This window comes from Lobosporangium transversale, assembly GCF_002105155.1.
Source record: "Lobosporangium transversale strain NRRL 3116 chromosome Unknown BCR41scaffold_9, whole genome shotgun sequence".
Classification (NCBI taxonomy): Eukaryota; Fungi; Mortierellomycota; class Mortierellomycetes; order Mortierellales; family Mortierellaceae; genus Lobosporangium; species Lobosporangium transversale.
In genome coordinates, this window is record NW_019028987.1 from 585,741 (window position 1) to 599,339 (window position 13,599).

The following is a 13,599-nucleotide window of genomic DNA, read 5'->3' on the forward strand; positions in this document are numbered from 1 at the left end:
TTAGAAACTCGTCGGCGAATATATTTTCAGGATTATTAAATTGAATAAAATATCCATTTCAGACAATCAGCCACCAAATCAATTCAATCCTCATTTTTGATTCAAAAACAATATTTTAAAAATATATTTGTCGATGACATTTTGGCGAGAACTCTATGTACATTTGTAAATGAATACTTTTATGAACAATCTCACAAAAAAAAAACAAGGTAAGTCAGGGGAACAGGAAAGATGGATTATTGTCTGTCTTCACTCATTCCCCACAGTCAAAACCACATCCCAAGTACCATATTCATCTGACCTCTTGTGTTCACTTTTATCTCCATGTTTTGGCCAGAAGGAAATACGGGGTAATTACGGTCTGTTTATTTTTTCTGAATATTTAAAGGGTGAAGCTTCGTGCCAAGTGCATCAAGGACTATCTAAATATACACTAAAGGAAAGCAAGACAGCTGGATTACGTAAAGTAACATAGGATGGATCACAGGTACAATCCCTATTCTGAGGGCCCTGGGACTGGAAAAACAACGATCTTTAGAGCTTGGTAAGGTACTCACGGTTACAAGGTTATTTAATTCGCAGGCTTGTTTCAGCTTTTAAGGGTACTTTTGGGAAGCACGTCAAATTAAGTCTTCTATCATATAGCCTAGACACCAGCTTCGTTTTAAGAGTGCTGTTTAGCGAGGTAAGATAAGAGTTCGCTCAAATCACAAAGATTGACAGCAAACAGGGCATTGCTTTGGAATGCATCTCCAGGATTACTGCTATAGTCTGCACATATTCCGCTCTTCACGCTTCTTGAAGCCTCAGAGCTCCTTCGATTCCAAATGATGAATTGTATTGTTGATCAGCTGTAGTTGTGAGACATTCAGGAGTTTTAGAAAAGATATAGTCATCTCGTCTGACATACCACGTTATGGTAGGATTGGTTGCTCCAAGATACCAACATCCTGGATCAATATCGAGAAGTTTTTCTTATACTATCTTACCGCTCGACGAGATTTGAACAAAGGAAGTAGAAATGTCTTTTGTTTGATGATTAGATCCCGGACTTCCTCATTAGCGACCTTGACACGTTTTTTAGTGCCTAGAAGTGATTCGACTTGACTCAAGCCTGGAGCCCATATGCTTTTATCATATTTCACATTTTAATCGAGTCTATACTTGCTATCCAAACGGGCTTGACAAGGACGATTTCAACTTTCAGCATGCTCTTGGTTTCAAGTACACAACTAAGGTCACCAAGGCATATCTGGAGTAGATTAATATGATGGAAGTCAATAAGAGGCTTTGTACTGACCTGCGCAGCCCTCAGATCTGGATCCTATCAAACTAATAGATATAGCCGTAGTAATGGTCAATAGTAATAGTAGGATAAAGGAGTATAAGAGCGCCAAGCCCGTCACCATTGAAATAGCTTTGCACTGGCGAGAAGACTCGTTCGAAAGCACCTTACACAAATCCTAGGCATTATTCGAGCCAAAACTGCATAACTGAAATACGTGTATTGCGAAGCGGTGAATAGGAACCAACCATCGTAACATCATCTATACTGAAAGGTACCAGGTTTCGGAGTCTGTCGGTTAAGCAAAAAGCAGTTGATTAGTCAATATTTAAATATATAGACTGAGCAAAAATCAAAAGAACGAAAAAGTAACCAACAATAAAACAGCACAAACGTCAAGAGCGGGCTTCCATTGCTGGGGGGATTGAGCTTTGTGGACCATCCTAGTCATCTTGATCAGATGAATCAATTTTATAAGGCAAAGGCGATTTTTGAGAGGAATCGCTGGAATATGAGAAACAAGTGTAGGAAGAATAATGGGGGATTGCAGACAGCCTTCTAAAGATGATGAGATCCATCCAATATAATAGTTATCACTGCTGCCCTTGGTAACCTTGTTGCAGAGGAAGTACAGCAGTTTGCATACAAATCCCCATGGCTGCTCTGTGAAGCCGAGGCACTCCTGTAATTTTAATCGTCTGTAGAGTCTTAGATGTATAGTAGTCGGAGCCAGCGAGTATTATCCCTCTAAGGGATCTCCAAGTTTTGGCCAAATCAGGTTCAGAACGTATTGTTGTGGCCGAGAGCGAGATTTGCAACATTGCTTAAGGTCAGCAACTCTATTAACAGTGGCTATTGTGTCCCCAACCGATAACCGATAAATAGAAATGTGAGATACCCCCTTGTGTGGAGGTCTCAAACGACGCGTTGAATAGATTGTCATTCTATGCTCTAACGTAGGATTTAGCGAAGTTGAATTTGCGTCACGCATTTTTTTTTTTTTTTTTTTTTTTTTTTTCATGCTGACTTGCCAATTATCATCTTGAACATCTTGAAGGAAAAAGAGTCAAAGGAAATCATTGAACATCTTGCCTGGAGTGAAATTAGCAGTACAAATCAATGACAACAGAAGCAGCAGTCAATGTGGATGATCTGTTTATGAGACTCAGCGTGCCTGAGCTCAATGCATATGAACGCAGGACAAGGTACCTATGTATTCTATTGTATCTACCGGCCTTTGCTCTATTTGGGCACAGAAGTCATTATTATTATTGATACACCCATTTTTCAATTGCTAGACAAGACATCGAGAATAAGAAGCAAGAGCTCAGGATGATGGTGGGGTAAGTCATTGCGTACTTATATGTGTGGAAAGGATAAAGAGTGAAGCAATTGGACCTACGGTACCTATCAAGTACGCAAACCCGTATGTTGAATTGAGAACTTCTCGTAGGAATGAGGGCTTGTTAAACTGAGTATTTTAATTATCTTCATTTGGCGGAATCATAGAGAGAGGTATCGAGACTTAATTGGCGCAGCAGATTGTATAGTAAGAATGAGAGAGACTGCACTGGAAGTCCAGGGCAACATTGCACAAATGCGAAACACCTGCGATATCCATACCCTCAAGCGATCCGTTGCAGCAAGAACATCAAAAACGCAATACAACGCGATGGGTAAGGAAGCTACAAGATCTTCCCCGCAATTCTTTTTCTCACTTGATTAATTTTTTTTTTCTTTCATACAGACGACATGAAAAAATCGCTTTATGCCTCCGCTGCGCAAATTAAGCTATTAGCTGATGTACCTGAACAGGTAATGCAAGGAACCCACCTCTATTTGTGTAAAGATCAATCGTAGCAATTATTGCCCTTTTCAATTCTTGCTGTAGCCTGGAGTTTCTATAGCATTATTTATATATTTTTGCTATCAAATCTAGATCTGGCGTAATATAGAAAATAGTAATTATTTAACAGCTAGTCGACTCTACCTTATCAGCAAGGCTATCTACGGAAACCTGAGTGCAAGAATAGATGATGATCATGAATCAGTCAAGATTATGGTATGGGAGAATCCTTTCCACAGCACAAGAATATGCTACTGATCTTTGTAGCTTACAGATTACAACCTCCCCTTCTATCGGACATTCGTTTTTTAGGAGACATTCCCCGTAGTGGGCCGACAGTGGGATGCTGTCAGTCATTTCAAGGTTCAGATCCTCCAAAAGAGCCAATTGCATCTTAAATCTGCCGAAGAGACAGACTTGGATGTTATCGAAACGATATGCGCCATCATGCTACTAGATGATGTGACAATCAAGGATATGCTTCAACTCTTTCTCATTCAGCGAGAAGCAGCAATACGAGAGGCTCTAGAACCAAGGGTTGAGGGACGTGATATTGGGGCTCAGATCGTGAAAGCCATAAGAGTACTTCAAAAGACACTGTTCCACATTGAACACGTCTTTTCAGAGTCTGATCAAACGTTAGCTAATGATAATACGAAGCCGAAATCATCATTGTTGGAAAGACACCTTAAAAATATTCAACAAACATTTTCATCTGCATCATCGTCACCGAACATATCATCATCCACAACAGTAGGTACTCTCCATGGGGCTCTGTTGTCTTCACAACAAAAGGACAAGGCTTTAGCGCCATCAAAGCTTCCACATTTGACCTCTTCAAGTTCAACAGCATCCATAATCCCAAAATTATATCCAACAACGCCAAACATCCATCTACTTGTTCGACATCTTCCTGAGGCAATCCAGAATTTTACACCATCCATTAATCCAGAGGGGCCCAAAGCGGCTTTTACACAGCAAGAAATGCTTGTAGAGGTTCAGCGGTGGGTGGAGCACATCAAGGCCGTCCTTAATAATGGATTTGAGGCGCTTCTGCATCAAGTGCAAAGCAATACAGCGCTGGTATCAATTCGATCTAAAATCTGGAAAGCTTTAAGTGTAGATGAATTTGCTTTATTGTCAACAACTAGAAAGAGTCAATTCAATGAGGTATAAATATATATGCTTGACAAAAAGGTCTAAGTTAGGTTGGAGATATCATTGTAGGCTCCTCACTATACTTTCTCCATTTCTCTCATTTCATTAGGTCTGCAGGACGTTACTTGGTGAGGCAGTTAGCATATGGAGCACTGTCCTTCGATCTGGGTTTGCAAAGGCTTTCCAAAACAATATTCTTTTTGCTTTGGATGAGCTCTCACACCAGCCCGAGAAACTGATACGCCCACGACTTGGGGAATTAGATGAAGAAAGTGATCCTAATCATGACATTGGGAGGTTTGTCTGGAATAGTGTGAATATTGGAAAGGGCTCTGCACCTTCCAAGGCCACGCAACCATTGGTCCGAAAAATCAATGAATCTGTGGCAGGAAAAACAGATCTTATAGCGCAAGTCATCCGTGCATTTGAGGAGACTCTAATGGCTATCAGAACAGATCAAGAACAAGCTCTAGTATCTCCAAGGATTGGGTCCATGAGCGACGATGTCGCGGATGAGGATGAGGCCGATGATGACGATGAAGCCCGGTACGAAAATTTAGATCTCTTTGGAGGTAGAGCGGACACAGAAGAACTAATTGACTGCTACCAACGATTTTGCATCGAGTGCATCAAATCTTATACTCGGGGGCTGGAGAAGCTAGTTCATGAAGCAGTTCAAAAACCAGAAAAGGCCAGGAACACCATCTCAGCGATAGATCGGGCAATGACCATTGGGAGAGTCGCATCAGGAATCGCATCCATGGATTGGGTTCTACATAAGGCTTTGATGCCCCCTCGTAATGCCTCCGATTTTGTACGAGCGCGCGCCACTAAAGTCAATGTAGAGTCACAGGCTCAAAGCTTGATTGCGGGATTAAATAAGGTGTATTTGATCTCATACGAGGCGTGGATCGAGCACATGGAATGGTTATTAAGAAGGGATATCAAGCATTACTTGGGAGAGTCGTCATGGACGGACCTTACGACACTTGCATGGGAGCCTATCTCTAGCTCAAACTCTACAACTACGTCTGCTTCCTCACGAGGGCCGTCTGTTGTTTCTGTGCCTAATAAGGACCCAGCAAGTACAGGAATCGATGATACAACGACACTGCTCCCATTTCATGGATCCACACGTCTTATCTCATCATTGCATCATGTTGTTCAAGAGATGCATCGAGCAGGAACAGGGTTTATGAAGCCTGAATTGCTACAGATCGTGACAGTCAGGCTGGGAAGGCTCATTTTGCAGGGGTTGAACCAATTCTTGGACAATGTTGTTTCTGACCCAGCAAATACGCAAGCACCATCGGTTTCACATGTTAATGCCCCGCGGACTGATGTAACTGCAACAACCGTTTTGACTGAGAAAGGCGCAATGCAAATGCTTTTTGATGTCAAGTTCATCAGTTTAGTTTTTCAGTCAAGTTTAGACAGAGATAATGATCTGCTGCAATTGACAAGATCCGTTTTGGATCGAATCCGTGGACATGTAAAGTTTCCTTGGCTTTTTTTTTTTTTTTTTTTTTTTTTTTGTTTGCTTGTAGGCAGTGATTGACTTTGTACTTTTTCTCGTTTCAAATTCATCAAATAGATTGATCCGATTAATTTGGCAGCGTTCGAAAAGGCTCTAGAAACCAATGCAGATCGCCAATATGGTCGTGTCGCTGTCTTATTAGGGCTTCTCGTCCAGTTGAATCCAATAGAAAGGTATTTATATTTGGATGTTTATAGATATAAAAAGATCTGTCCAACAGAATATTTAGTTTAAAGGCACTACTTTTTTCATTAATTTTTTTTTTTTATTTTTATTCTCTTTCCTTGTGCCTATGTAGTAAACGTAGGACAACCTTTGTCGAAAAGTCGCCTCATGTCTTTGCAATGGCGCCTTTGTCTGCTCGATTTACATTGCTCCCTGTAGGCCAAAAGATGACAGGTCGAGTCGTGTAATATGACCCTTTCAATAAGCAACAAAACCAAATAATAAAAATAACACTCCAACTTTAATTATTAAATACATTCTAAAAAATTATTGGTATCTTGAAGACCTGCGGATAAATTTTACAAGGACATCATTACCGCAAAAACTCAACAACTCTACGAAGTTTTCCAACAGAAGCCAATAAGAGGCGTAGTGACTTGTTAGGAGCAGTATATAGACTCTTGCTCCGTTGCTCTCGCTCCACTTTACGCTCCATGACTGTCAGGACGCCCTTCAGCTTCTTAACTTCCGGTACCATGGCCCTCACAATCCTTCTTCGGCTCTCATCCTGTTCTAGATGGATCAGTAGAATTGTCACAACAGATTCAAACACCATCTCATTCTCACGGTAGGCCTGCGCACTGTCTACCAGGATCTCGATTCCCCCAGGTGCCCAAAAGACAGAATCTATTGTGTCACGATCACGCGAAAGGTTTTCAATGATATTAAGGCCATGTTTCAGAACCTCCATGTGAGGCTGACTACGATTACAAGACTTGATCAATTGGAAGATGATATTGACGACATTATGCTCCACAAGGCGCAAGCAGCTGTTCTTGGATAGTCGTGTGACCACATCTATTATCATTTTATATAAAATTAGCGCCGTGAAAACAATTGGAGACAATAGCTTCAAAAATATATCTTCCTCCTTACCCAAATGATAGCAGGCTTTAAGGACTGCAGATAGCTGCCCACTACTGAGCAGGATTTCCAAGGCCATGGTTGTCCGATTTCCAAGTTTCATGTGTTCCTCTGCCGTTGCGTTTGCATACTCAATCCTCTTTCGGGCTGCTTTAATCTTGGCATTGCAATCCCTGCGAACAAGGTGGCCACGCCACCACGATTGCACTTTAAGGACGGCAGCTTGTTGATGATGAAACTTTTGACGGGCCAGAACACCTCGAATCTGAGTTTGCATCCTATACACTAGCACAACCAATCGATACGTCTGTCGTACTTTCACAGCTCGACGCCACCATCGCTGGATTGCCAGAGCCGAAGCTTCATGTAATCTCGCAAGTTTCCTGCCTCTGTACCTCCGCCAACAACGTTGGATCACAATGGCAGAGAACGAAATCGATGACAGCTCAACCCAGCGCATTATAATGCGGCTCCGTTCTTCTAGATGCTGACAAACCCTATCGCGAACAAGATAACCTCGAATGGCGGTCTGAATCATCGTTGCTGCTACGTTACGCTCGTTCTCAGCCTCCTTAGCCATCGCTCGGGTATGAAGAATATGTCTCCAGCGCCGCTGAATCGCGATTGAAGCCCATCGAAGATCAAGATAAGCATGCCGTTGCCTCTGTGCAAGCTGGCAAGCTCTCCATGCAGCTTGAATTTTCCTAACAGCCGACCATTGTTCCAAAAACGCCTGTCTTTGAGCCAGCCCTTCCACACGAGTGCGCCACCTCCTTTGAAAAACAATCGCTGCCCATCGCAGTTCCTGAAAAGCATCACGGACCAATATACCTCTTATGTGAGCTTGACTGGCAATCACAGAAGTACGAGTCACCTGATAGGCTTGTTGCACCTTTCTACCTTCCAACACCGCACGCCATCTACGTTGAATGTTGATTGCTGCGAAACGTTGATGTTCGTATATCATACGTTGCTCAGTACCTAGTTGATGTGCTCGCCATCGTCGTTGAATAATTTTCGCTGCCATTTGCAGCCGGATAAATTGCCAGCGTACATATCTCATGCGTATTGTTGCCTGGATACCAACGATCACATGGAGAGCCATGACCTTTCGTCTTGCAACATGACCACGATAAATTGATTGAATAGTAATGACAGCATGCCGTAGTCGCTGATATTTGAATCGGACAATTCGGCCAATGCTGCATGCGCGCCAAAATTGTTGAATAACAGCTGCGCTCCACTGATACTCCTTGAATGCGCGCTGATCCCGACGTCCTTGTTGCACTGCCCTCCATCTATTTTGAATCACAATTGCTGCGTTCCTGAGACGCACATATTTTTGACGCTGAACGTAGCCTCGCCATGTGGCTTGCATTGTCATGCAGGCTCGATTCTCTCGCATAACTTTGATCAACCGTTGACGAAGTAGATAGCCGCGGATTGTAGCCTGTATATTGATAATATTCGTGCGCGACTCCGCATATTGTGCTCTTGTTTCACGGCCTAACTGCAACGCTCTCCATCGGTTTTGGATAACTCGCGTAGCATAGCGCACTTGTAGGAACTGGAATTCTTGCCTGCGTCCCTCGATAAATGCCCTGCGGCGCTGTTGAACTGCTAATGCGGCAGTACGAAGCTCATTATACCGACGCCGCACAATATTCCCGCGAATAATACTCTGAATGAATATAGTCGCCCTGCGAAGCATTTGGTACTCGTGCTTGACCTCACTGCCGGCGATGCAGGCGCGCCAACGTGTCTGTATAACATATGCAGCCCAGCGTTTCTCTAGAAACCTATAGCGCAGTGTTCTGGTCATGTTGTATCCACGTATCTGACGTTGAATGATAATAGCTGCCTGCTGCATCTCTAAAATAGTCTGCTGCGCCAACTTCGCTCGAATAAGGGCTTGAATACGGATAACCCAATTCTTCTGCCACAAATAAGTTTGTCGGACACTCCTCCCAGCGACAAATGCCCTCCATCTTCGCTGAATGATGATTGATGCGTTCACAAACCGCATGTAAAGACTTTGAACTCTCCGGCCCTCTATTAAAGCCTGTCGCCGTGACTGAACCACTTCAACCGCCAGTCGCAGTAATAGAAACTGCTTACGAACCAGATACCCGCGAGCTTGCATTTGAATCATACACACAGCTCGATGGATCCCCACAACCATGCCATAGTATTGTCGAGCGGCATGTCCACGGCGATATCGTTGAGTAGTCAATGCTGCCCACTGAAGCTCCACAAATCTTTTCCTCGCCATGAAAGTCCTGAAATAAGCTTGAAGTCTAATCACATTCTCCAACTTGCGGATAGCACGGGTCTGCGCCAAATACATGCGACAGCTTGTCTGAATGAGCAAAGCAGCACTATTCCGCTGTTGCATAAGGGTTTGTAGGCGCCTTCGTGATAGGAACTTGCGGATGTACTTCTGCATCACAAGGGTGGCATTGATCCTCTTCTCTTCCTTCCGACCATAGTGATTTTTACGCCAGATACGCTGAATTGTTTTGGCAGCCTATGCATAAGGAATGTTAAATAAAATCAATATCTGGTCCTAGTTATACACAACTACATGAAAGGATAATTGCTGAAAGTACCCTGATATCCTTATTTAGGTGCATGATCCTCGCGCATAGATAAGTAACAAAGAGAATAACCGCCTTCTCATCCGGTACTCCTACGTTTGCCATGTCTGAATGGCGCACTATTTAAAACAAAACAAAACAAAAAAAAAAAAAAAAAAAAAAAAAAAAAAAGAAGTGATATTGGTAGTTAGAGAAGCCCGTAATCTAGTCAAGGACAGCTAAAATTCTAAAGAGGCAAGGAGAAGGGCTTTTCCACCTACAAGTAATAGGGACGCCACCTAGCGCCTGTACTTTGTTGTGCAGCAACCGGTAATTAAATCGATCCATCTCTTTCGCTTGAGTGATGGGATCCTTGATATCTCTGGTGTCTATGAACCAACCCTTTCCATCATTGCCTTCTGGTAGCTCCGGCTCGGGCTGATGGAGGCCCTGTTTGTACTCCTCCAAAAACTTGGCCGAGTCCTTCATCTCATCCATGTCAAGCAATGCAGGATGATAGTAGCTCAGTAACGCCCCGAAAGCACGGCCATCCGAAAATGAGGTAGTAAAGTTATTGATAGAAAGATTATAGAAGGATCCAATTGCTTGGCACCACTGCAGTAAAGCTGACAGCTGATTGGAAGTGAAGTATACGGTGTCCTAAGAAGCGTCACAAAAAAATACAATATTAGAAATATGTACTATATAAGGTTGTTATTTGTCCCTCAACAACGTCTAACTTACGACTCTGTCGGGCTGTTCTCTGCCATATATCCTTCTGTACTCTTTCTTTAAGGCATCGATTTCTGCCTGGAGCAAACCGAGATCAAGTAGGACGGCAACTTTCCAGTTGAGGATCAATTTCCACAGCAATCCAAATGTCTTTTCTCGATGTCCCTCAACTATATCTCGAGGAGTGACAACGCCCCCTCGAGTGCCTTCCAAAGATATTCCTTGTTTTACCAGCGCGTTTAGGGCTAGACTAACATTCTGCTGCATGTGGGCCTTTGAGAGTGTTGGGAATTTCATTTTCTAAAGGGAAAACAGGATAATATCAATAAATATTCATAAACGTGCATAATGCTTTGCAATCAGTCATATTATACAGAAGCATGCATACCAGACAGAGATTTAACTCTGGGCAATGTAAATCAATAAGTCGACACAGACGAACACCGTCTCTCAAGTCTACTGCCAGGTTCTTAACTGTATAGTCGAATTCGTCGATTGGTGCTTGAATATGGAGCACTGAATAACCCATAAACAGAAGGTGTCGAATGATGTCTCCTTCACCTAAGAGATAGTTTTTGGATATAGTCAAGAGCAGCGTTCGGCACGATTTGACTTCAGAACCCTGCATCCGATATATTGAGTGTGAGGGTCTAGGACTCTGTGTAAACTGAAAATATACTGTTGCGAAACCAATACAAGAAAGCATACCTTGTTGAAGAGACACGGGTCCGAAGGTATAAGCCGTGCTATTTTAGCTTTATCCAGAAACAAGATGAGCATGAAAATCCGTTTCAAAATCAGCTTATTCATTGCCTGATTGAATTTTGGACGATTGGATAAGATGCGATCTGGTTCGAATTCATCTTCAAGTTGCTTATCATGAAAAATAGCCTGTTAGACAAAAAAAAGAAAGAAAGAAAGAAAGTATGACGTGAGGAATGGTGGGCGATTTACACGAGATTATAATTTAAGCGATAGTTGATATAAATACCTTATTGATGAATCCTGAAATAACGCTTCTATCAAAATTGGGGTTAATTGCTGTCGCCTTCCCAGTTACTGTTTCGAGTCCAAGGACCAGCCATCGGATATCGAATGAGAAGAAAAGGTCGATGATTTCTCGCCTTGCCCCTATGTCGCCAGCCAGGCTAATGTCCGGCCGAAGTTGAAGTCGGTCTTTGCCTATAGACTCTTCTACTTTGCGCAATACGATCCGAAAAGTATCCGATTGATATATTTTGCATGCAGCCGCTCGTGTATGTTCAAACTCAAGTTTATGAGAGTAGTAGCTCCATGATGACGGATCTTTGGCCGAGAATGAATCCAAAGCGACATTAAACTCGTGATTAAGCCATTGAGAAAAAGAGCGCTCCTGCTTGTCAATCCACTTCTCGTCATACATATCATTGGTAATCACATAAGGCAGTGTACTATATTCTCCTGCTGATTTCACAGGAATTTCGAGGCCAGATTTAGTTGAGCTGTGTCGGATCATGCTCTGTCTTATGATGCTGCTCTTTCCGTTGAATTTCGGGACAACACTTTGTTTAATATTGCGTGAACTAGTAGCTGATGACCGCCGTGAGCTACCGAAGCTTTGGTATTCAGCAATCTGACAATAATATAAAGACTGAATTAAATTAAATTGGAAAGTAATACTTCAATCTACATAAATGAATAACATCCTTCAATATCTAACACAAAACATACCGGAACCTCACCGCACCCGCGAAGATTCACAATGAATCGTCTTGAATTGGATTTGAGGATAGCACTGGTACGAATGCTTCCTGTAGTGAGTGGTGTCCAGCAGATGCTAATCTCCATTTTGCTTCGCGGTGACAAGACCAATGCCTCACTAGCACTGTTATTCGCTTTTGTCTGAAGAGGGTCCAGTTCGGTGATATTAAAACCTTTCTCTTCCATCCTGCAGGTAGGATCCAGGGTCAACCTCTCAGCTTGGTCGGTTGGGTTCAGTACTATCAGAGTAGCTGTCTTTTTCGTACCCACAACAACCTTGCCAAATTCAAGCCAAGGTGGAGGCTCGAACGGCGCAAGAACCAGGGCGGGCAAGGCAAAAGTGTTGAGCTCATGATCAAGCGAAGACTGAGCTTTGTTTGAGAGTGGTGTTGGTGTGGTGGTTGCTGCCATTGCTCCTCCCTTTCCACTATAATATTTACCGTTCAAATTTAAGAAATTATTTGATTGTCGACGTAAATGAACTTTACAATTTGATTCGAGTTCAGTTCTTGAAAATTTGCGCTTCATGGGAAGTATTGATGGCACATTTAGCAAACGGTTATTGGGTTCATTTTCATCTTTCACTGCATTGTGTTTTATGTTGATGAGGCAAGTAGCTAAATCGTCGGGATGGTCGTCGGGATGGTCGTCAGGATGGGGGAAATTGCTGTTATATGAGCTCAAATTAGTCATAGCTTGATCAGTTGCTCTATTGGTGACAACTCTGCAGCATACAAAACCCTGGCACGGAGATCCCGCTGCGAAAAAGAATGGGGTATACGAAATAAACTGAGGTTGGTGGCGAAAAGGTTATTTTACCTTCACAATCCGCCCTGCATGAGATTGGTGGTCACACTGCTGGTTCTGTCTCCCTCTTGTAATAAAACGAGCCTGGTTGCCAGAGGAAGCCATGCACAACATTACAATAATATTTTCTGCAGCTAGCATGCAAAGTTGATAAGCTCAACTACCAAGATATAATTATGTGCACTTGCGTGAAATGACGACGCACCGGTACCCCGTGTTTTCTTTGACAAGAACCCTTTTTACTCCTAGGGAAACGCTCGGCCAAAGTCACATTCCTATAAACCTTGGATCACAGTCGAATTCCATGTTATCCAGAGTCATCCATATCCTTTTTATGCCCAAGTCCAAGTATTCAACTCATTCCTCGAGTCTCAGTAAAAGCAGAAAGACCGAGGCCACCAGATATATGTGGTTTTACGTGTCGAGCATTGAGCCTTTTTTTTTGCATTCCTAACGTTGATGTATATACATCAAAAAATAACCACTTCTGTTCTCCCTTTTTTTATCCGACATCTGAAGAGCTCTGAGCCATGAGGCCTCTTTTATTTAGAAAAGGGGTAAAAGGAGAAGGATGATAGTGGAATAACATCAGCAAAAGTGCTATTCATGCACATGTTTTTTATGTGTCTTATCGTAACTCTCTCTCTCACTCTGTCGTTAGACTCGTTTCGAGTCGTTGTTCGTGATTTTAAGTAGGTGTTTATAGGAGAAGGACAGAGGGAGGGAGATATTGACAATTTGGTGAACCATGCGTCTGATCTGGGTAGAGAACCAATGACCTCAGCATGTTGGGTGCAATTTATTATTAAAAATAACGAGAACAAAGAAG

At 42.7% G+C, this 13,599-nt stretch overlaps 2 protein-coding genes across 2 annotated transcripts; one reads left to right on the forward strand and one right to left on the reverse strand.

Moving 5' to 3' along the window:
- Positions 1 to 2,319: 2,319 nt before the first annotated feature.
- On the forward strand, positions 2,320 to 6,291 carry BCR41DRAFT_349250 (hypothetical protein). Its single transcript, XM_022023431.1, has 9 exons — positions 2,320 to 2,490; positions 2,584 to 2,628; positions 2,795 to 2,961; positions 3,033 to 3,100; positions 3,225 to 3,347; positions 3,444 to 4,301; positions 4,399 to 5,781; positions 5,884 to 5,999; positions 6,125 to 6,291. The coding sequence occupies exons 1-9, from the start codon at positions 2,405 to 2,407 to the stop codon at positions 6,237 to 6,239; spliced, it is 2,961 nt and encodes a 986-aa protein (XP_021883640.1). The 5' UTR covers positions 2,320 to 2,404; the 3' UTR covers positions 6,240 to 6,291.
- BCR41DRAFT_420379 (hypothetical protein) lies at positions 6,285 to 12,732 on the reverse strand. The gene is made up of 9 exons (XM_022029891.1): positions 11,934 to 12,732; positions 11,215 to 11,835; positions 10,932 to 11,114; positions 10,612 to 10,845; positions 10,236 to 10,523; positions 9,773 to 10,151; positions 9,525 to 9,631; positions 6,928 to 9,442; positions 6,285 to 6,849 (listed from the first exon to the last, which is right to left on the reverse strand). Exons 1-9 carry the CDS (start codon positions 12,654 to 12,656, stop codon positions 6,365 to 6,367), a joined length of 5,535 nt encoding a protein of 1,844 aa, XP_021883641.1. The 5' UTR covers positions 12,657 to 12,732; the 3' UTR covers positions 6,285 to 6,364.
- Positions 12,733 to 13,599: the final 867 nt, after the last annotated feature.